Below are 23,306 nucleotides of genomic sequence, written 5' to 3'. Positions count from 1 at the left end.
TTGGTGGATAATGGACTTGTTAACACCATAATGTCTTTATTTGGTGGATAATGGACTTTCTGACACCATAATGTCTTTATTTGGTGGATAATGGACTTGTTAACACCATAATGTCTTTATTTGGTGGATACTGGACTTGTTAACACCATAATGTCTTTATTTGGTGGATACTGGACTTAACACCATAATGTCTTTATTTGGTGGATAATGGACATGTTAACACCATAATGTCTTTATTTGGTGGATACTGGACATGTTAACACCATAATGTCTTTATTTGGTGGATAATGGACTTGTTAACACCATAATGTCTTTATTTGGTGGATACTGGACTTGTTAACACAATAATGTCTTTATTTGGTGGATACTGGACTTGTTAACACCATAATGTCTTTATTTGGTGGATAATGGACTTGTTAACACCATAATGTCTTTATTTGGTGGATACTGGACTTGTTAACACCTTAATGTCTGCCCAGCGAGGCAGCACTCTCGCCTCAACCAAGCTTATCCTAAACCTCCACTCTCTCTGACAAAGACGTCACTTTCCTCGATCTTTATGCACTTGGTTCACCACTAGCAACAGTTTTTTTCTTGAGAGCTACGGTGCTTGGGAGCTTGGGAGCTACTGGGGAGCTACAAATCATTAACGGCAATAATAACCGAAAATATTGGTTCACGAGTTATCAAACAGAGTGACCACTATATTCGTCATGGGTGTGTCTCTGTCTGTCTGTCTGTCTGTCCGCAGCATAACTACCCGACGATATCATCCGATCTTGCTGAAACTTGGGTGTGAGGTTGATATCATGATTTAGTTGTGTCCTGCCTAGAGTGGGCGTATTGCGCCCATTGTGGGCGGAGCGACGCCCGAAAAAGATGTTTTTTTCGGGGGTAATCAAGTTCAAGCTACATCTTCTCCGAGAGATTTGGTGGAATCTGACAGGGTTTTCGGTATTTGGTTAGGCCAATGTCATGTGTCTAGCCCCACAGAGCTCGATTTTTCATTTTTGCCCCAAGGTCAAGGTCACAAGGTCACGAATTTAGAAAAGTCAATTTTTGATGGCTTTATTACATTTTTTGTTCCTGATAGGGTGAAATGTCGTACATGATCTTATATTATCACATGCATCATGAAATACATGTTTTCCAACAAATTTCAGAATCTTCGACCTTTGACCATTGAAGGTCATGAAGGTCAAATTTTCAAAGTTGTTGGAATTGAACCGAATTTTCGGTTTTGTGTAGCTAACTAACCTCATTACTGATTATACATTATTTTCTATCTCATTTCAAGGTCAGTAACCTTTGTTTTGACATTTCCGTGCCTGGCCTGTCCGGGCCTGTTTCGGTTATAGTCAGTCCTTTGTCATTGAATACCGCTCGCTTGTGAACCATCGTCGTCTCCTGACTTGGAGGAATTTATTATGGTTTCAGGGAGCGCAGTGTTGATAGTGAGATAGGTGCAGTGCAGTGCTCTGTTGTACCGTGTGTCTCAGTTACCAGGGCAGAGGAAGAAGAATGCCGACCCACACAAGGGGGGAAGGATGGGGAAAAGAGCTAGGCAGAGAACGGACCCACGTCAACACAGAACGGTACACAAAAAATTACGTGTGTAACCTTGAAACGGCGTAAACTGAACCCATTTAATGAAGGGATAGTTGTATTTGACTATTGTTGAGGCGAATTGTTTCTTGTAAAATTTGGATAGAGGATAAAAAGTGGCTAGTATTATTTTTACCCTCACAAGAGGATAGTGTATTGCATTTGAGTCCCTTTGTGTGTTTGTTTGTCTGTCTGTTTGTCCGCATAGAATAAATAGTGTTATGAATTTTGGGGTAGTGATATATAGATCAGGTAGATCTGTGTAGGTATTATGCTCCGGTTGTCATGATAGGGAACCCCACATATAATTTTGTTTAGGCGGTTTGTTCGCGCAAGTGCATCTTTGTGGTCATACGAGGATGGCTTTGTGGTAAATAGAGTCGGGATTATGTTAGTTCCCCTGTGTGTGAGACCTGTGATCCATTGTCCCGTATGGCAACGCACACAACAGGTAGAGTAGTTAGGCCCATTAGCGCACACACTAATTAAATCCCCCCAACAATAAAACTAACCGGAACCCAGATGACGCACTTTTTTTTTTTTTTTTTTTTTTTTTTGTATACAAGATCGAGGCTCGTGAAAGAGCGAACATTAATCACACAGAAAGACAAACCGACACATAAAACATATAACATCGGGAGCGGTAGACAAGATGGGGAGAGAGGGGGAAGGACACAAACACAACATTTGAGAGCAGAGACCGAGAGACATGGAGACATCGAGAGATCTGAGAGAGGGCGAGGGCTTTGGGGGGGGGGGGGGCATGGGAAGGGGGCGGTGGGAGAGGTATAAAACATATGGACACTGCCAGGACTTCCAGGAAAGAAGTTGGAATTTCAAACAAGGTGGATCTGGGGTGAATTAGCGGGGGTAGAAAAGATCAAGGTTTTGGATGGGGGAAGATAAGAGATGGTGGTGAACAGCTGTTTTAAAGACCTGGAGGGAGGAGTGGGATTGAAGGGAGTGAGGGAGTTTGTTCCAGAGGCGGGAGAAAAGAGGAATGAAAGAGTGAAGGTGAGCAGAGAGCCGAGATTTCGGCAGTTTAACCATCAGAGGGTTGCTGGCAGATCTTGTGCGACCTGTAGGAATATTTGGGGGACAGAGCACAGAGAGAGCTGGGGGTGCAAGGCCGGAGAGGAGTCGGTAGAAGACAGAAAGACCACCTACCTGCCTGCGGTGAGTGAGTGAAAGGCCCTCAGAGATAGCTTCATCGCGGGAGATTCCAATAATTCTGAAAGCTTTGGTTTCAACAGCGTGAAGCCGAGCTAGGTGTGAGGCAGGAGCACCGGCCCATAGGGGAGAACAGTATTCCATTGAGCTGCGGATGAAAGCCTTGTATGTGGTGAGGAGCTCAGGTGTGCCGAGGAAGGACTTCGCACGACGGAGGATGCCCAGTCGGCGACTGGCTTTGGAGGCCAGCTTGGAAATGTGGTTTTCCCAAGAAAGATCATGGCAGATAGTGAGACCCAAAATCTTGAGCGACAGAACTTCTTGGAGAGGATTGTTGAGAAAGTAGATGGGAGGGTTGTCCAGTCGATCTTTTCGGAGAGACATAGTAAGAGTGTGAGATTTGTCAGGATTGAAAGACATGTTCCACTTGTTTGACCAGTCTGTGATTTTGTCCAGGTCTTCAGAGAGTGAGGAGGCAGCAGACTGCCGATCTGAGGGAAGAGGAATGGAGCGGCAGAGAGTGGAGTCATCAGCAAAGAGATAGAGAGGATTTTCGAGAGAGTCAGAGAGATCATTGATGAAGACCAGAAAAAGCACGGGGCCCAGAACACTGCCTTGGGGAACTCCAGCCTGAACAGGAAGAGGAGATGAGAGAAACCCATTCAGGGCCACACGTTGACGACGACTAGAGAGGAAGTCCGCCAGCCATGCGTGGAGATTTCCATGGATACCAAAGGAGGAGAGTTTGGTGAGCAGAGCGGGGTGCCAGACCGTGTCGAAGGCACGTGATATGTCGAGGGAGACAGCTCTAATTTCCTGTTTGGCATTGAGGACCTCCATCCATTGTTGAGACAGCAGAAGCAGCATGTCCAGAGTAGAGTGACCTGGTCTGAAACCAAATTGATGATCAGAGATCAAGCCATTGGAGAAGAGGAAAGATTTCATATCCGAAGCAATGATGGATTCCATGACTTTGCTGATAATTGGGAGAAGGCTGATTGGTCTGTAGTTGCTAGGATCTGTTTTTGCACCTTTTTTGTGCAAAGCGGTGATGTTGGCTGATTTCCAAGCGGATGGCAGTTGACCTTGAGCAAAAGAGAGGGTGAAGAGAACAGAGAGAGGGTGAGATAGAGCAGCAGAGCAGGATTTTAGGACCCGTGGGCTGATGCCGTCGGGTCCAGTTGCAGAATCAGAGTCGAGGGTTGACAGAAACTTTTCCACCTTGTCAGGAGGAAAGGACACGGAGTCCAGGAGCAGCAGGGTACGACTGGGTATGGTGGGTACAGAGAGGGATGGGTTTGGGACACAAGATTTAGAGGCAAACACAGAGTTGAGGAATTCAGCTTTTTCACGTGCGGAGTCAGCTGTGTAGCCGTTTGAGGTAAGGGAGGGGATGGAGGGGGAACAAACACCAGAAACGGATTTGACCAGACGCCACCAGGATTTGGAAGAGGGAGACAGATAAGAGAGTTCGGTCTTGAGAACGGAGAGATATTGTTTCCTGGCTCTCCTGAGGGTGGACACACACTTGTTTCGGGCTTTGTGAAAGGAAATGAGATTTCCTTCCGTTGGATTTGCTTTCCAGGAGACGAAGGCAAGTTGTTTCTGGGCAACAGCCTCACCACAAGATTCCGTGTACCATGGACGGGAGGAAGGGTATGACAACTGAAGACGAGATGGGATAAATCTGTGCATGAGAGAGAGCAATTTACTTTGGAAGAATTCCCAGGATGAGTTGATGTCAGAGGTGGTAGAGATGGGAGACCAGTCCAGATGATTGATGGCTGCTTGAAGACCGTGCCAGTTGGCCTGAGTGAAATGCCAGACTCGTCGACGCTGAGCAGGCTCCCTGAGGATGGTCAGAGAGATGTCCACTTTAACAAGGACATGATCAGATGATCCGATCGGAGCAGAAGAAGAGCAGCAGACATTTTCAGGGAAGTTAGTCATAACCAAGTCCAGAAGAGAAGATGTTCCGTTGACTGAGATCCGGGTCGGGAAATTGACAGATTGTGTCAGTCCCAGTGAGTCGCAGAAGTCCTTTGCTGAAGAGCCATGGCTGGTGAGAGAGGTACCCACACCCAGCCAACTGGCATGGTGACAATTGAAATCACCACATATGAGGAAGAGAGAGTTGGGATGAGTAGATAGAAGTTGGTCCATATCATCAGACAGCGAGATGTAGATGGAGTCATCACTGTTTGGTGGACGGTACAACACACATATGAACAAGAGGTGGGAGCGAAGGGGAAGCCGTAGCCAGAGGTATTCCTGGGGGTGAGGTGGAGAGAGTGCAGTGCAGGGCGAGTGAGGAAGAGAGTTTTTGATAAAGATAGCAACCCCGCCTCCAGGACGAGGCTCAGGTCTATCATACCGGAGGAGGGAGTAGCCCGGGAGAGATACTATGGAATCAGAGACATCATAAAGGAGGAAAGTTTCTGTTAAGCAGATCACGTCTGGTTTGACGGAAGCAACCTGTCTGCAGAGATCAGTTAAGTTTGAACGAAGGCCCCGGATGTTTGAGGTCCATACCGTTAATGAAGAGGAAGGGGGAGCATCAGATACAGAACAGGGGGGAGGAGGGGTAGGGTAAGATGTGGATGAGGTGGAAGAGATAGGGAGAGCTGTTGAAGGTGTGTCAGAGATTTCAGAATAGCTCGGAGAAAGGGAAGGATGGGGCGGACAAAAGGTTTGATGGTGATTGGGTGAGCCACAATGAGGTGTTATTTGAGGAGGGGGAAGAGCGAGGCAGAAGGTTGGGGGAGATGGAGGTGAGAGTTTGAAGGGGGAAGAAGCGGGGAGGACGCTTTGAGGAGGGGGAGTGAGAGGGGGGAAATTGAGAAGCAATGAGGGTGGGGAGATTTGAAGGGGAGGGGTGAGGGGGGAGTTTGGGAGGGAAGGGACAAGGGGAGGGATTTGAAAGGGATGGGATATGGGGGAGATTTGGAGGGGAGGGGTGAGGCAGGAGTCTAGGAGGGGAGGGGCGAGGGGGCGTCTTGGCGGGGAGGGGTGAGGGGGTAGTTTAGGAGGGAGGGGGCAAGGGGGGAGATTTGAAAGGGATGGGTGATGGGGAAGATTTGGAGGGGAGGGGTGATGGGGAAGATTTGGAGGGGAGGGGTTATGGGGAAGATTTGGAGGGGAGGGGTGACATTGGATTTTTGAAAGTGTACGATTTATGGGAAACGCACATTTATTGCAAAATGAGTTTCTTGTGACCTTCGAGTTAAAAATACGTTTAAGGACGCTGGATGGAGGATGGAGTGCAGGAGAGTTTAGGGAATGTAGAAAAAAGGCACTATAGGAGATGGATATTTTTTTTGGGATGAATTGATTTGGTGAGCAAGTCGAAAGCAGCCTTTTAAAGAAGAAGAAGAAAAAGGTGTTATAAAATATGACGGAATACATAACTTGAGGGGAAAGTGGAAACATTGAAGGTTAATGAGTGAAAACTATCTGGGGAAATGGGGGCGAAACACGTGGTCGAAGAACGAACGAACGAATAAGAATGAATAAACGAATGAGAACAACTTGGGTTGACAACCCTGACCTGGCAGACACACATTCCTCAGGCAGGCTGAGGCCATGCCCACCTCACGAAGGATTGGTCGAAGGGTTTGATGGGGAGATCACACCATTGGACAAGACACCACCAATAGGGAGACGAGGCAGGATGAATCTCGTGATTGGTCAGCGAAGGGGCAAGAAGCTGGCCACTGATTGGTGGAAGGAAGACAAGAGGCAGAATGAAGGCCGCCGATTGGCAGAGTAAGGAAGGAGTGGTGATCGGTCAAGCCAGGGGCAAGAAGCTGGCCACTGATTGGTGGAAGGAAGGCCGAGGGGGAATCAGAGCGCCGATTGGCCACCGATTGATGGCATGAGGAGGAGAGCGTGAAGAGCTCGGCCAATGGGGAGGGACTGACGCCAGAAGAACATTTTAGAGGTCGAGAGGCGACGGACTGATTGGAAGGGAGGATCGATGAGGTCAGACGACGGGCGGTAAAAGAACTCGCTGGCCGACATTTTGTCTCTCTTCTCTTCCTCTTGCAACGCTCTTCCCTCCTCCTCTTGCTGCCTTCCTGATGCTGTCCTCTGCCCTCGGCTCGTGTCCCTCGTTCCTGACCTTGCGAGAAAACGATACCAGGACAGCGGGCTCTAGGCAGCGATTGAAGACGCCACCGGGAAACGGGCCGAGTTTTACAGACGAAGAGCGGCAGTTTTGCCAGGCAGAAATGACGCGTGGACGAGCTTGCCTCTGGAGCGTGACGAGGCCGAGGTGGGCGAGACGCCGGTGAGGCCTAGCGGCGCGTGGAACCGAGTGGACTGTGGCCTTCTCCCCGCACGGGAACAGGGGGCCTGGACGATTTCGGACAAGGTTCAAGCCGCTCTCAGCTTAGTGCATGATATTCCCACACCATTATTTTCATTCCTTTTATTATTCCTTAGTCCGTGTGCAAGTCTGGTGTGTGGGATCCCAACTTAGGTTTTAGTTTTTATCATCGCGTTTCCTTTTCCCGGCATTCCGTGAAAAAGAAATCTTTTCATTATTTTCCCCTGTACATAAAATCAGGTTCGTGTGAGTTTAATTGCCACAGGGTTGAAGGCTGCCGTCGGGAACCGTGACGTAAGTGAGTTTCAGCATCGTCATCCTCCTCCTCCCTACCCTTGTCCCTCCCCGCGTGCATGAACTCTGCCATATTTGAACTGAACGCCTTAGGAATTAAAGCTTGCTCGGCTAATCTGTTTCCTGGTAAAGATTTTAATCGCTCGGAACACGACAATATGATTTTCTCTGCAACCGTTGTCTGATTGACAGGAAATTTTCACCACCGGTGCAACTCCACCTGTATAATTTTAAAATGATAATTATGACGTCATAGGTCATGTGGTTCGGCCGCCATCTTGGAAAAACCGAAAATCTTTGCACCTCTTTATCTCCGAAAGTGCTGAATAGAAAAAATTGATACATGGCTCATTGTAAAGAACTCTCCATGGGGAATAAGATATGTTAATGATAATGTCATAGGTGCCTCCATTATGATGTCATAATTCGACAAGTACAAAACTTCATCCGATCAAGATGAAATTTCTTGAGCATAATCTAGGAATAAATTAATTTAGAAAAAAATAATGATGACATCATCGGTGACGTGGTTCGGCAGCCATATTTGTTTTAACACAAAAGCCTTAAAAACCACTGAAAATACATCCTGGCAAGGGTTTGCAATCTCTGATTGCTCTTTTTCTTGTTATATTTTATTTTACAACCCATAGAAAAATAATGATTATTATGGCAAGATGCGGATATAGAACAATCTTTCAGCATTGAGCAGTTTCTCGTTCCTTCTCGATATAAAACCGTCTCGCATCAATGAGTGTTTTCTGCGAGGGAGGAACTTTTGAGAATGTTCATTGATTACAGATAATCAAAACGCAGAGCTGAGCATAGAAAAGAGCCAGTCACCATTTGCTTTGCTGCGTGGTGTAGTATTGTGTAGTGTAATGTAATGTAGAACAGAATAGAGTAGAGTAGAATAGAGAAGAGAAGCTAGTGGAGTTGAGTCAAGTAAATCAGGATGCAATCGAGTAAATCAGTGCCGAGTCATTCAGGTGGGTTTACTTGTGGCTTGTATTTTATCTTTGTAATAAACTCAGGTTTGGACTCCACCTGTCTGACAGTTAGACATCAACAAACCTTGGATTTTATGACACAATCGGGTAGTTATTATGAGTCTCAATGTTCTTGTAACTGTCCAGTTGATCTGGTATTGCTGTAAATGAAAATCCAAGGTATGTTATCCTGCTGTGTACACCTAAAGTGAGTATCAAGTTTAAAAGTTTCAAGTTTTTGAGCAGGTATGTGATGCAAGGTAGCTGGAAGGATAAACATTACAAAAAACTGGACATAAAAGGACAAACTTTCCGATCCATACAATGCCAAAGCTTTGAACCTTGTTTTGTTTTGTTTTTTTCTCCTCGTCGAAGGATGTTTTTCTTTTCAGATTTGATTATGAAAGTGAAGGTTGAACCTGACTTTGAGGATGATTCAACACCTCAAGAGAAAGGTCTGAACCACATGAACATTTTGCTTGTTCCAGTTACAGACGTTTTTGTGTGCATGTACATTGTATAGACTGAGGTTATTCTCTGGCATTTTAACGTCGGCATTTTGAGCAAGATTTTAAAGACCGCCACGAATGACTGAAACAGTTGTCATATTGAGGTCAAATTTCTAAAATTATCATTTTTCAGCTGATTGACTTGATAATTGAACAGCATTTGCATATTGAGTCACTAAATTGGAAAACCAAATATTTTTGACATCCAACGGTCGACTCTAGGTCAAACTTTCAAAATCATCAATTTTCATCCGATTGACTTGAAGATGAAACAGCAATTGCATAGGACATCACTGAATTGGGAAACCAACTATTTTTGAGGTCAAAAGGTCAACTCATGGTCAAACTTTTAATATTGTCGTGTGACTACTACCCTCTGGTGAACACCGCAGGTTGACACAGATGACCAAACGAGCTTAACACTCCGAGGTGTTCGATTCAATGGCGGACCTTTGTTACACGCGAGGGAAAGGGGGATGACAGACTTACCTGGACGGCTCGACCCGACGTCTTCGTACCTGGATAAATTAATTCAAACCGACATGGAATTAAAATGTACAAAAATGCCGGTCACAAAAGAACGCACGATAAAACTATGATTCCTAATTGGAGCGCTCCATCACAGACTCGATTACAACACAAGGGAAAAAAATAACTGTAAAATAAATGTGTAGTTTGCAGCACTGAGCTCAAATCTACTCTTGAATCTCGTCAGGAATCGTCAAAACCCCCTCGCGTTCATGGCGGAAAAATGCGCTCGTTGGCGCGAACTAGGCCTCGCCGCGTGTCCGCTCACTCGTGGCTTCGTTGAGAACGCAGCGAGCAGGCAGCGCCTGTCCACTCGTCGTTCTTGCACGGGAAACAGCAGTTCTCAGTCCGCAGTTCCTCCTCCTCACGATCACAATGAAAATGTTGGAACACGACCGTTCGTGATGAATCTTCCTTGCGCAAGAGCAATAGCGACCACCGTTCGCTATGGGATCCAGATCGAGAAGCGAAAATGTCCGCCGTTCTAATTATTTTGTACTTCAGGCTCTGACATCATCCCACGACCTCTCCGTGTCCGCTCCTATCAGCGAGTTCCATCTTAGCAGTCGTTTTGCGCCAATCGATCCTGGACCAATCACTGTTCTTTGGGTGTGGCTCCACGGCCCTGCCTGATTGAGGTGGTGAGATAGCGGCTGCGGCACCAGCAGTAGTGTTTGATGCCTGGTTTCCAGTTGGTTTTTATTTAGCGTTATTAATTATGGTGTCGATTGCTTGGCTTGGCTATGGTGTGTACTGCGGTGTCATAAGGAGCACAGGAAAAGATTACAGAGGCAATTCCATGCAGGGGATTAATTTGCACATAATCCCTCTCTAATTAACAAACCCCACCCCTCTCATGGGGACGAAGATACACTTGCACGACATCCGGTCTAAACGAATTTCCTACTTATTACATTGGGTTTCTTCTTCTTCACGACAGTCGTAGCACACTAATCTTTCCACTCTACCGGGCTCTAAGGTAATCATTGTCTGCCCCCTACAAATGCAACAATAACATCAATTTTCATCTGAAAAATCATCAATTTTAATCCGATTGACCCGAGCTTTGATTAAGATCGTCAACTTTAATGTTGATGAAATGGACAATTTGATGTATCAATGGCAACCTTTTAATTTGGGGACGGATGGATTTTGCAAGTATCATGTTTTGCATGACGTCTTCCTGTTTTATTTTTTTTATTGAAATTTGCCCGAAACGAGTGTTAAAGCCACTCAGTTTTTGGTTGTATGCGGTTCAACTGTATTTGGTAATTTGCACTCTGCGCTGACTCCAATCTGCCAATGCAGATTACCGAAAAATGGCCGATATCTGCCGATTCCGATTAATGGTTCCAATATCGGCTCTTATCTCCACACAGTGGAAGTGTAATCCCCAGAGCCCCAGATCGATAAGACATTGGAATCTTTGAACGTTATTGCGTAGGCCGAACGGCATTCAAAGAACTTGAACAGGCCGAAAGGCATGGTGTCTGCTGGCTTCGCGATGTTATCTGAATGTGATGGTATGCTAGAACGGGTCAATTTTGGAGAAGAATCTGGGCACCATGGAGTGCAGCAGTAAAATAGAATGAATGGAAGGGAAGTCATAAGGTACTTTCTGTAAAGGGCACATCAGTGTGGACAGAAGACTCGTGATATTCAGCGACAACATGGTGGATGCGACAACTTTACCGAGGACACTAAGCTGTGTTGCGCATCCAATAGATGGCAATGTTTGACATTTATGAGGAGATTGAAATAACACAATATATCCACACCAAGGGTAGAGTATCTGGTGTGGGCAAGAGTAAACACCCACAGAAATAACTCGCGTGAACTCAAATTCAGGTAGAGGAGATGTTCTCCATAAGAAGCCATGGCACTGTTGTTGGTGGCATGCAATGAATATTCTTGTTGATTTTTTTTTTACCCTGCGCTTGCGAAGCGAAAGGCATGGTTAGGCATTTGGCTCCATCCGTACGTACGTGTGGTGTACACGTGTGGCGTGTCTGCATTTTTTAAAATTCATTTTCTCCACAACCGTTGGTCTGATTGACATGAAATGTTACCATGGGAGTGCCTCTGCAATTTTTTAAAATTCATAGTTATGATGTCGTAGGTCACGTGATATGGACGCTATCTTGGAAAAATGTTCCACCTCTATATCTCTGAAACCGTTCAATGGAAAAAAAGTTGAAACAAGGCTCATTGTCAAGTACTCACCATGGGGAATAAGATATGATGATGATGACTTCATCGGTGTCTTCATTATGACGTCATAATTCGACAAGTACAACGCTTGATTCAATCAGTATGAATTTTTTTTTCTCTGCAATTCTTGGTCCGATTGACACAAAATTTTCACCATGGGAGCCCCTCCTTCTGTCGATTATTTTAATGATAATTATGATGTCATATGTCACGTGGTACAGGCGCCATCTTGGAAAAATTTAGTACCTCTATATCTCTGAAACCGCTCAATGGAAAAAATTCAACATGGCTCATTGTCAAGTGATACCCTTGGGGAATAATATGTTCATGATTATGTCATCGGTGCCTTTGTGGAGGGACATTCGAGGGTCTTGCCCCTAAAGACCACCGGTTCAAAAGTCCATTGAATTGCTTTATTTAAAAATATTCATTTAAAAAAACATGGCACCAGAACTTACTATGTACAATTGTACATAGGAGAGACGTGTATGATGTTTGCCTAACATCATAGCTCGCTCTGCCCTTCAGTCTTCAAACACAGCTTTGATACACTCATGATTTGAATAGGTGGGAGGGGAAGAAAAGAGACACGGAAATCCATCCCCCACAGGTCACGAAGGCAAGAAAATGTTTTTTAAAAAATCCCTTCTCTGAAACCGCTTCACCGATCGATGTGAAACCTGTCATGGCTGGTGAAAATGTGATACTTGAAAACAGCTGAAGGGATTTAAATCAAACTTGTTTCTTTTTAGGACAGTGAACGAGGGCATCCACCCATTGTGAGACTATGCGGAGGCATATTGGCGACAGTCGCATTGCTCTTGTTAAAAAAAAAAAAAAAAAATTAATCTAAACTTCAATTTGACTTTAATTTTTTGAGATTAATAATCTCAGGGCACCAATGTAGGTTTCAGAGAATTATCTTTATAAGGCAATGGAATGCCGCTAGCTATTCCGCATCAGCGAGAACACCAAATTGTCATTTCATCATGCACTTCATCTATTTCCAGACAACCCTGCCTTTTCAGATTCACGTTTTTTTTTTTTTTTTTTTTTTTTTTTTTTCTCTCCCCACAACCTCTCTTTTGTTGACCTCTTTCGTTCAGTCGGAAAATATGTTTTTCTGTTGCAGATCCCATGCGTTTCTCCCCACTACTTAGAATGATTGTTTTGGTTTCAATTGCTTGTTTATCCCTTCCTCTATTGTGATGAACTGTTGTCACATGGTTTGCAGGTGAAGCTCAAGTTGTGAAGTCAGAAACTTACAAAAACAAGCTTCTTCAGATATCCAAGGATTATTTGAGCAATGATCATCCAAAGCAGGAACCGTGTGATTCTCAACCCATGGAGCCAAGCAAATCTACTCAGCTGCTCGAAGGTAAACTGGACTCTCAATAGATCACATCACATTGTGTTTACTTGTTTCGTTCATTCTTTCACGATGAAATACTTTTCTTTCAAACCTTGCAGAATGACGTCCATTTAAATTGTTTTCACTCAATTGTCTTGTTTATGTGAACGAGACAGGGATACCTGTTTCATTAAAAATACAGGTCGCACATAAAATACACATATTCAAGGTCGTTTCATCACATCAGACAAGTCGATCACAACCAATTTTCACCCCTGTGGATATCAGGATTTCTCAGATTTATGGACGGATTTGGACTAAACTTGGTGTACAGGTTATATGTGTGCCCAGAACAAAATAGACCTGGATCCAGATTCATATCTGAGAATTTTTGAATTGATTTTTGAATCCGGATTCATAACTGAGATGTTGGTCCAACATTTGTTCAGTGTGGAGGAGTGAAACTCACTACCAAGTGCCATTAGTAGTACAAAAAGGGGGTTCTGAGGGAAAACATCTCCACAGAACCACTCGCATACACTCGCTTATGCAATTCCACTCTCTCTCGCTCATTTTTACTCGCTATCGCTCACTGACCTGCTTGATGTCTTATCTCGGAAACCCTCCTTTTGTACTACTTGGGTGGGGGGGGGGGGGGGGTGGAGGGGGAAGGGGTGAGGGATGGGGGAAAGGAGAGGTGTTGATTATTACAGATGGTCTTTCACATTATTCACACCCATCATATTTTCATTATACTCAAACAGAGAACCATCAAATATTTGTTTACGTTCTATCTTAGGGAATAGCTTAATTTTCTTGTGGCTTTCGTCACCGTCAATTATATTCACAAAATGTGTGTTGAAACTTGGTTCTTGGTTTCAATATCGTTCCTCAGCAGAGGTGATATTGTAAACATCTCTCGATGTTCTGCTCTGCGAGCCTCCCGAGCCACATAACATATCATTTTCAGATTGCAGAAAATTATTTTCCCATTGATCTCTTGACATCCATTAAATCTGTTTAAACCCCTCAATCTGTATGCTTTATTTAGGCTACTTTTTGTTTTCTCTTCAATATGATTTCTTTGATATTTACCACATTCATTATGTTTTCCTTTTAAATACCAAGGTTGTGATTTTCTCCACTCTTTAGTTTGGTTATTGCTTGGTTCTATCCTTTATATAGCAGTATAACCCCTCACCTTTTTTATTAATCCTTATTTATACTTACGAGTACACCCGCTCATGGCAGGAAGGGTCAGTCCTCTTTGGGGTATATATATTACAGACGATCTTTGGTGGGGTCTCAAGAACATTGGGTGTGTGTTCATTTACCAAGTTTTTTGTGGAGAGATCACCAAGTGGTTTAAGCATTCGACCAAGTACTTGGGTTAAATTAGCGGGGGTAGAAAAGATCAAGGATTTGGATGGGGGAAGATAAGAGATGGTGGTGAACAGCTGTTTTAAAGACCTGGAGGGAGGAGTGGGATTGAAGAGAGTGAGGGAGTTTGTTCCAGAGGTGGGAGAAAAGAGGAATGAAGGAGTAAAGGTGAGCAGAGAGTCTTGGTTTTGGCAGTTTAACCATAAGAGGGTTGCAGGCAGATCTTGTGTGACCTGTAGGAATATTTGGGGGACAGAGCCCAGAGAGGGCTGGGGGAGCAAGGCCGGAGAGTCGTCGGTAGAAGACAGAAAGACCACCAACCTGCCTGCGGTGAGTAAGTGAAAGGCCCTCGGAGTTAGCTTCATCGCGGGAGATTCCAATGATTCTGAAAGCTTTGGTTTCAACAGCGTGAAGTCGAGCTAGGTGTGAGGCAGGAGCACTGGCCCAGAGGGGAGAACAGTATTCCATTGAGCTGTGGATGAAAGCCTTGTATGTGGTGAGGAGCTCAGGTGTGCCAAGGAAGGACTTCACAAGACAGAGGATGCCCAGTTGGCGACTGGCTTTGGAGGCCAGCTTGGACATTTGGTTTTCCCAAGAAAGATCATGGCAGATAGTGAGACCCAAAAGCTTGAGCGGCAGAACTTCTTGGAGAGGATTGTTGAGAAAGTCGATGGGAGGGTTGTCCAGTCGGTCTTTTCGGAGAGACATAGTCAGAGTGTGAGATTTGTCAGGATTGAAAGACATGGTCCACTTGTTTGACCAGTCTGTGATTTTGTCCAGGTCTACAGAGAGTGAGGAGGCTGCAGACTGCCGATCTGAGGGATGAGGAATGGAGCGGCAGAGTGGAGTCATCAGCAAAGAGGTAGATAGGATTTTCAAGAGAGTCAGAGAGATCATTGATGAAGACCAGAAAAAGCTCAGGGCCCAGAACACTGCCTTGGGGAACTCCAGCCTGAACAGGAAGGGGAGATGAGAGAAACCCATTCAGGGCCACACGTTGACTACGGCTAGAGAAGAAGTCCGCAAACCATGCGTGGAGATTTCAATGGATGCCATAGGCGGAGAGTTTGGTGAGCAGAGCGGGGTGCCAGACCGTATCGAAGGCACGTGATATGTCAAGGGAGACGGCTCTAATTTCCTGTTTGGCATTGAGGACCTCCATCCATTGTTGAGACAGCAGAAGCAGCATGTCCAGAGTAGAGTGACCTGGTCTGAAACCAAATTGATGCCAATTCTTTCAACAATGAGGAGATATGAGGAGCAAGTCGTGATGCTAGGGCTTTCGGGAATATCTTATATTCTGTGCACAACAGAGATTTGGCACCAGTTTTGAATATAGAGCAAGTCTCCTTTCTTTGGGATGAGGGTGAGAATGAACCGTCGGCATCTCTGAGGGAGGTCTCCAAGCTGGCGGCTTGCGTTCAAGGTGTTGAGTTCAGGACCCAATAAATGCCAAAATTTCTGATAAAATTCAGTTGTAAGTCCATCTTTCCAGGCACTTTCCCAACAGCAAGGGTGTGCAGAGCGGTGCCAAGTTCGTCCAAGGTAATGGGCCCCTCAGGGTGGGAACGTCCACCTTCACGCAACACTGGCGATAGAGGCGACACTAACAGGATTTATTTGCTCCATCGAATATATTTTAGAGAAATATTCCTTTGCGAAAAGTTTGATCACTGATTGGGTGAAAGTGATGGATGAGTCTGACAATTGCAATTGAAAGAGTACCTTATTAGGAAGGCGTTTTTCTAAAGAAAAAAAATACCTAGTTGGTATGTCTGCCTTGTTCAGGTTCTGAACCCTCATCTGAACGAAGGCACCATGTGCATTCCTCTCTGTTATTTCTTTCAATAAAGACTTTCTCGGTTAAGACTCTTTGCACATTATTATTTTGTCCTGTGACCCTCTGGAGATGTAAAATCTCCGATTGCAATCATTTTTTTGCTTCATAATAGGCCCTTTTTGAGAAGCTCTAATATTGTTGGCAGAAACCTTTGATTTGGGTTTTTACTAGATCCCACCACACCCATGGGTTAACAGAACAGCTTAACTTCTGTTCCAAGAGATCTGTCCAGAAAGATTCAAAAGCCTGAATAAAATTTAAGTCTTCTATTAAACTATTGTTGAATTTCCAGTGATAACTCCCTGGACACGGTTTAGAGAGTTGAACGAATGCTCGAGCTTGGGAGTGATCAGAGAAACCGGAAGGCACGATAGCAGATTTGCAAAATCCATGTAAGGCCGAGAAAAAGATATTTCCGGATTCTGACCCTGCGCGTCAACAATTGTTTTTTCCCCCAATTTGGTATCGACGTTCGCGCACGGTTCTCCCCTACAAAACTGCGTTTAGTTTGTCCAAATCCAACCAGCCGTTCCAAAGATATGAGTAGTTTTGTGTGCTGTGACGTCATGAATCTAATCCGGAAGTTGCATGTGACGTCATCATCTTAGTCAAGTGACCGCTTGGGTGGCAAAACATTGCTTCTGCCACCATACGTAATGGCGGCAATTTGAAACTCGTCTCGCATATAAATTGCCCCCTACACGATGGTAAAGAGTTGTTGTGCTGTCGGATGTACAGCCCGATTTCATAAGGGATCGGGATCGTCATTCTACCGTTTTCCGGACGACACAACGCTAAAACGGATTCATAGCTGCCTTGACTGAAGCTCTCAGGTGAGAATATGGCTCATGAGGTTGTTACCTTCGCTCGCGAAGCGAAAAGCAGGATTAGGCATTTGGCTACGTACATGTGGAGTGTGTGTGGCGTACTTGTGGAGTGTGTGTGGCGTACTTGTGGAGTGTGTGTGGCGTACTTGTGGAGTGTGTGTGGCGTACTTGTGGAGTGTGTGTGGCGTACTTGTGGAGTGTGTGTGGCGTACTTGTGGAGTGTGTGTGGCGTACTTGTGGAGTGTGTGTGGCGTACTTGTGGAGTGTGTGTGGCGTACTTGTGGAGTGTGTGTGGCGTACTTGTGGAGTGTGTGTGGCGTACTTGTGGAGTGTGTGTGTGGCGTACTTGTGGAGTGTGTGTGTGGCGTACTTGTGGAGTGTGTGTGTGGCGTACTTGTGGAGTGTGTGTGTGGCGTACTTGTGGAGTGTGTGTGTGGCGTACTTGTGGAGTGTGTGTGTGGCGTACTTGTGGAGTGTGTGTGTGGCGTACTTGTGGAGTGTGTGTGTGGCGTACTTGTGGAGTGTGTGTGTGGCGTACTTGTGGAGTGTGTGTGTGGCGTACTTGTGGAGTGTGTGTGTGGCGTACTTGTGGAGTGTGTGTGTGGCGTACTTGTGGAGTGTGTGTGTGGCGTACTTGTGGAGTGTGTGTGTGGCGTACTTGTGGAGTGTGTGTGTGGCGTACTTGTGGAGTGTGTGTGTGGCGTACTTGTGGAGTGTGTGTGGCGTACTTGTGGAGTGTGTGTGGCGTACTTGTTTAGTGTGTGTGGCGTACTTGTTTAGTGTGTGTGGCGTACTTGTTTAGTGTGTGTGGCGTACTTGTTTAGTGTGTGTGGCGTACTTGTTTAGTGTGTGTGGCGTACTTGTTTAGTGTGTGTGGCGTACTTGTTTAGTGTGTGTGGCGTACTTGTTTAGTGTGTGTGGCGTACTTGTTTAGTGTGTGTGGCGTACTTGTTTAGTGTGTGTGGCGTACTTGTTTAGTGTGTGTGGCGTACTTGTTTAGTGTGTGTGGCGTACTTGTGGCGTACGTGTGGATTGTGTGTGGCATACGTGTGGCGTACTTGTGGCGTACGTGTGGAGTGGTTGTGGCGTACTTGTGGAGTGGTTGTGGCGTACGTGTGGAGGGTGTGTGGACTGTGGAGTGTGTGTGGTGTACTTGTGGCGTACGTGTGGATTGTGTGTGGCATACTTGTGGCATACTTGTGGCGTACGTGTGGAGTGGTTGTGGCGTACTTGTGGAGTGGTTGTGGCGTACGTGTGGATTGTGTGTGGCATACGTGTGGCGTACTTGTGGCGTACGTGTGGAGTGGTTGTGGCGTACTTGTGGAGTGGTTGTGGCGTGTGTGTGGACTGTGGAGTGTGTGTGGTGTACTTGTGGAGTACTTGTGGCATACGTGTGGCGTACTTGTGGCGTACGTGTGGATTGTGTGTGGCATACTTGTGGCATACTTGTGGCGTATTTGTGGAGTGGTTGTGGAGGGTGTGTGGAGTGTGTGTGGTGTACTTGTGGAGTGTGTGTGGCGTACGTGTGGACTGTGGAGTGTGTGTGGCATACTTGTGGGTCCACACGGGTCCACAGGCAGATGACCCAGCCTCAGTTTCTCGCAATACCGCGAAAACGCCTCGACGGGCAAGCTACGGGCGTAAACTGACAGGTCCGTCTGATCAAACGACAGCTCTCCCGCCATGTTGTTTATGCCACCCAAGATGGCGGCCGGAACCGGTTGCCATGGACGACGCTCACGCGATGCAAGCCCTCTATCGGCTAGATATTGTCATTTATTGAAACGAAGACGTTCTTTGTCGGGTTCGTGTGAAGCAACCAGAAGGCCTAGAGAGCTGCGGGTGGTCTCGTTAGTTAGGACTGGATCCTATCTCGTTTGTCATGAAGTTGTAAGTGTCTGTGATAATCTGGTGGACTGGCAGAAGAGATCGTGGGAGACCATCGGCCTGTTAGACCAGTTGCGCATGCGCAGTGTTGACGCGATCGACGCATTGGAATGTTTAACGGTACGGCGAGGCGATCTCGAGAACGAAATGGCAGTCTATAATATGCTTGAAGAACTTAATGATTTTCAGAATAAATACATTTTAAAATAACTTAAGCTTGTGTTCATTATTTACAAAAAAAAAGGCCTACAAGTCCCATTGGCTGTCTTTAATTTCTATCTGGACGGCACCACAGCAGATGAGGAGGACCGCAAGACATGAGGCGACAAAAAACCTCTATATGTGCAATCCATGGTTTTCAAAAAAAGAAAAGAAAAAAAAAACCGCATCGCCGCATCAATTCTGGAACTTTGGTCTGACCAGAGACCAGCAATATATATTTTTTGGCCTAATAGGTGAGAATTTACATAAATGCGATCAAGCCTCGCAAGTGAAATGTGGTTGTTTGAACAACAACACCATGTGCAGGATTGTTCAGAAGGGTGCTGCAAGTGCCAGACATCATGGAGATTATATTTCGCAATGATGTTTGCAAAACGTTTTGCGGTACATGGTTGGGGTTCTGGCCCGTTTCGGTCACATGAGGCATTAACAGTGCAGTTAAAGTCACCACCAATAATTAGACAAGTCTGCAAATCCAGTGTTTGGAGGAACTTTCTCAGTTCAGCGAAAAAAGAGATCCGCTCACCATTTTTGCTTGGAGCCTACACATTAAGGATTGTAAACTTGACCTGACTGATATAGAAGGCCACAGAGGCAAGATGGCCATCAATAATATTCGTAAATTGAAGGGAGGTCAGTTGGAAATCTTTCCCCAAGACAAACGTGATTCCTGCCTTAGACGAGGAGCTGTTACTAAAGAAACACTCCTTATCCTTAATGAGTCGCCACTGGGCCTGAACAAATCTGATGGCATGGGTCTCCTGTAACAAAGCTATGTTGAGACCGTTAGCGTCTATCAGCTGCTTGGTCTGGATCTGGCGGAGTGAACTTCCACCACCATTGACATTTACTGTTCCAATCTTGAAACTAACCATTAGGAAAATAAAAGCTTCAAAAAGATACATCATCAAAAAGGGAATTGTTGACTGAAAGTCTTTTTCGCCTTGGCGATCAATTTTTTTACACAGTGACAATGTGTCTGACGAAAGTTGAATGAGTCAGGCTTGCGTACAATAGCCTGAGCACCCTCAAGGAAGGACGGTAAATCTGGAAAGTATTCCGTTTCGTTTAAATTGCGTTTCCTGTATGTATTTTGCAAGAAAAGTCTTATTTGTTCAGGGGAAGTAGGACCTTGACTGGCAAGCTTCTCTACTGCTTCCACCTGGCTGTTTGCTTCCTCCAGGTCAGATTCATCAGTCAGTTTTAATTTCTGAGTCACACAAGCTTGTATAGTCCTGCATATCGATAGTCATCAATATTGACACACCGATCTGCATGAGTTATAACATCTGTGTGCTCTCCCACCGTGTGAACATTGCTTTGTGGAATAACAGTCTGGCATTTCACTCGATGAGTCTGGCATTTCACTCAGGCCGACTGGCACGGGCTGCAAGCAGCCATCAATCATCTGGACTGGTCTCCCATCTCTACTGCCTCTGACATCAATTCTTCCTGGGAATTCTTCCAAAGCAAACTGCTTTCTCATGCACAGATTTATCCCATCTCGTCTTCAGTTGTCTTACCCTTCCTCCCGTCCATGGTACGCTGAATCTTGTGGTGAGGCAGTTGCCCTGAAACAACTTGCCTTTGCCTCTTGGAAGGCAAATCCAACTGAAGGCAATCTCAGTTCCTTCCACCAAGCTCGGAACAAGGTGTGTCTACCCTCAGGAGTGCCACGAAGCACTATCTCTCCACAGTCAAGAATGAACTGTCAAACCTGTCTCCTTCCTCCAAATCCTGGTGGCATCTGGTCAAATCCGTTTCTGGTGTTTGTTCCCCCTCCATCCCCTCCCTTACCTCAAACGGCTACACAGCTGACTCCGCACGTGAAAAAGCTGAATGCCTCAACTCTGTGTTAGCCTCGAAATCTTGTGTCCCAAACCCATCCCTCTCTGTACCCACCATACCCAGTCGTACCCAGCTGCTCCTGGACTCCGTGTCCTTTCCTCCTGACAAGGTGGAAAAGTTTATGTCAACCCTCGACTCTGATTCTGCAACTGGACCAGACGGCATCAGCCCACGGGTCCTAAAATCCTGCTCTGCTGCTCTATCTCACCCTCTCTCTGTTCTTTTCACCCTCTCTTTTGCTCAAGGTCATCTGCCAGCATCTTGGAAATCAGCAAACATTACCGCTTTACACAAAAATGGTGCAAAAACAGATCCTTGCAATTACAGACCAATCAGCCTGCTCCCAATAATCAGCAAAGTCATGGAATCCATCATTGCTTCGGATATCAAATCCTTCCTCTTCTCCAATGGCTTGATCTCCGATCATCAATTTGGATTCAGACCAGGTCATTCTACTCTGGGCATGTTGCCTCTGCAGCCTCCTCACTCTCTGCAGATGGAGGTCCTCAATGCCAAACAGGAAATCAGAGCTGTCTCCCTTGGCATATCACGTGCCCTCAATACGGTCTGGCACCCAGCTCTGCTCACCAAACTCTCCTCCTATGGTATCCATGGAAATCTCCATGCTTGGCCTGCGGACTTCCTCTCTGGTCGTAGTCAACGTGTGGCCCTGAATGGATTTCTCTCATCACCCCTCCTGTTCTGGCTGGAGTTCCCCAAGGTAGTGTTCTGGGCCCTGTGCTTTTTCTGGTCTTCATCAATGATCTCTCTGACGCTCTGGAAAATCCTCTCTATCTCGTTGCTGATGACTCCACTCTCTGCGGCTCCATTCCTCATCCCTCAGATCGGCTGTCTGCAGCCTCCTCACTCTCTGCAGACCTGGACAAAATCACAGACTGGTCAAACAAGTGGAACATGTCTTTCAATCCTGACAAATCTCACACTCTTGCTATGTCTCTCCGAAAAGACCGACTGGAAAACCCTCCCATCTACTTTCTCAACAATCCTCTCCAAGAAGTTCTGTCGCTCAAGTTTTTCGGTCTCATGCTCTGCCATGATCTTTCCTGGGAAAACCACATTTCCAAGCTGGCCTCCAAAGCCAGTCGCCGACTGGGCATCCTCCATCGTGCGAAGTCCTTCCTTGGCACACCTGAGCTCCTCACCACATACAAGGCCTTCATCCGCAGCTCAATGGAATACTGTTCCCCCCTCTGGGCCGGTGCTCCTGCCTCACACCTAGCTCGGCTTCCCGCTGTTGAAACCAAAGCTTTCAGAATCATTTGAATCTCCTGCGATGAAGCTAACTCCGAGGGCCTTTCACTCACTGACCGCAGGCAGGTTGGTGGTCTTTGTCTTCTACCAACTCCTCTCCAGCCTTGTTCCCCCAGCTCTCTCTGTGCTCTGTCCCCCAAATATTCCTACAGGTCACACAAGATCTGCCAGCAACCCTCATGTTTAAACTGCCAAAATCTAGGCTCTCTGCTCACCTTCACTCTTTCATTCCCCTTTTCTCCCACCTCTGGAACAAACTCCCCCACTCCCTTCAATCCCACTCCTCCCTCCAGGTCTTTAAAGCAGCTGTTCACCACCATCTTTTATCTTCCCCAATCCAAAACCTTGATCTTTTCTACCCCTGCTAATTCACCCCAGATACACTTTTTCGAAATTCCAACTTCTTTCCTGGAAGTCCTTGCAGTGTCCATATGTTTTATACCTCTCCCACCTCCCCCCAAGCCCTCTCCCTCCTACAGTTCTCTCGATGTCCCTGCTCTGAAATGTTGTTTGTGTCCTTCCCCCTCTCTCCCCATCTTGTCTACCGCTCCCCTTATTTTGTATCTTATGTGTTTTATGTGTCGGTTTGTGTCGGTTTGACTTTTTGTGTGATTAATGTTAGCTCTTTCACGAGCCTCGATCTTGTATCCAAAAAAACAAAAACTTGGCTGTTGGTACAGGGTTTGTCCCAGGTAAGCCTTGTAGAGTGGCATCGGTCACGACTGGGGGGTTGTTACCGACAGGTTGCTTATTGTTAAATGCTACCTTTTTCTGAGTTAAATGACCTTTAGGAAAGATCTTTCTCTTCCTTGACGGAACAATGTTGAAACCATCCCCGACGTTCGTTGTGCTGTTTGGATTACCGAGATGGCAAGGCTGATCGTCATTACCGGACATGGAAAATGTTTCCTTAACAGCCGAAGAAAAAGAAGAAGAAGAGGAATCCTTGTTTACACGGTTTGTCCCATCGTTCGACGAAGCGGCTTTTGGGCAGGAGCGTTTCAGCTGTCCGAAATTACCACATTCGAAACATTTCAAGGTGTCAGTGG

The 23,306-nt window shown here is 45.9% G+C and overlaps 1 protein-coding gene across 1 annotated transcript in view; it reads left to right on the top strand.

Annotated features, from left to right (window-relative positions):
• Positions 1-23,306, top strand: part of LOC137427487 (uncharacterized) — a 129,567-nt gene that overhangs the window by 80,467 nt on the left and 25,794 nt on the right. The window contains 2 exon segments of the mRNA XM_078778103.1: positions 8,775-8,837; positions 12,865-13,008. Of these exon segments, the coding sequence (XP_078634229.1) occupies positions 8,775-8,837; positions 12,865-13,008 (207 nt within the window).

Source organism: Myxine glutinosa, chromosome 5 (genome assembly GCF_964187855.1).
Source record: "Myxine glutinosa chromosome 5, kmMyxGlut1.1, whole genome shotgun sequence".
Taxonomy (NCBI): Eukaryota; Metazoa; Chordata; class Myxini; order Myxiniformes; family Myxinidae; genus Myxine; species Myxine glutinosa.
The sequence above is the reverse complement of the archived record's forward strand: the minus strand, read 5'-3'. Positions and strand labels throughout refer to the sequence as shown.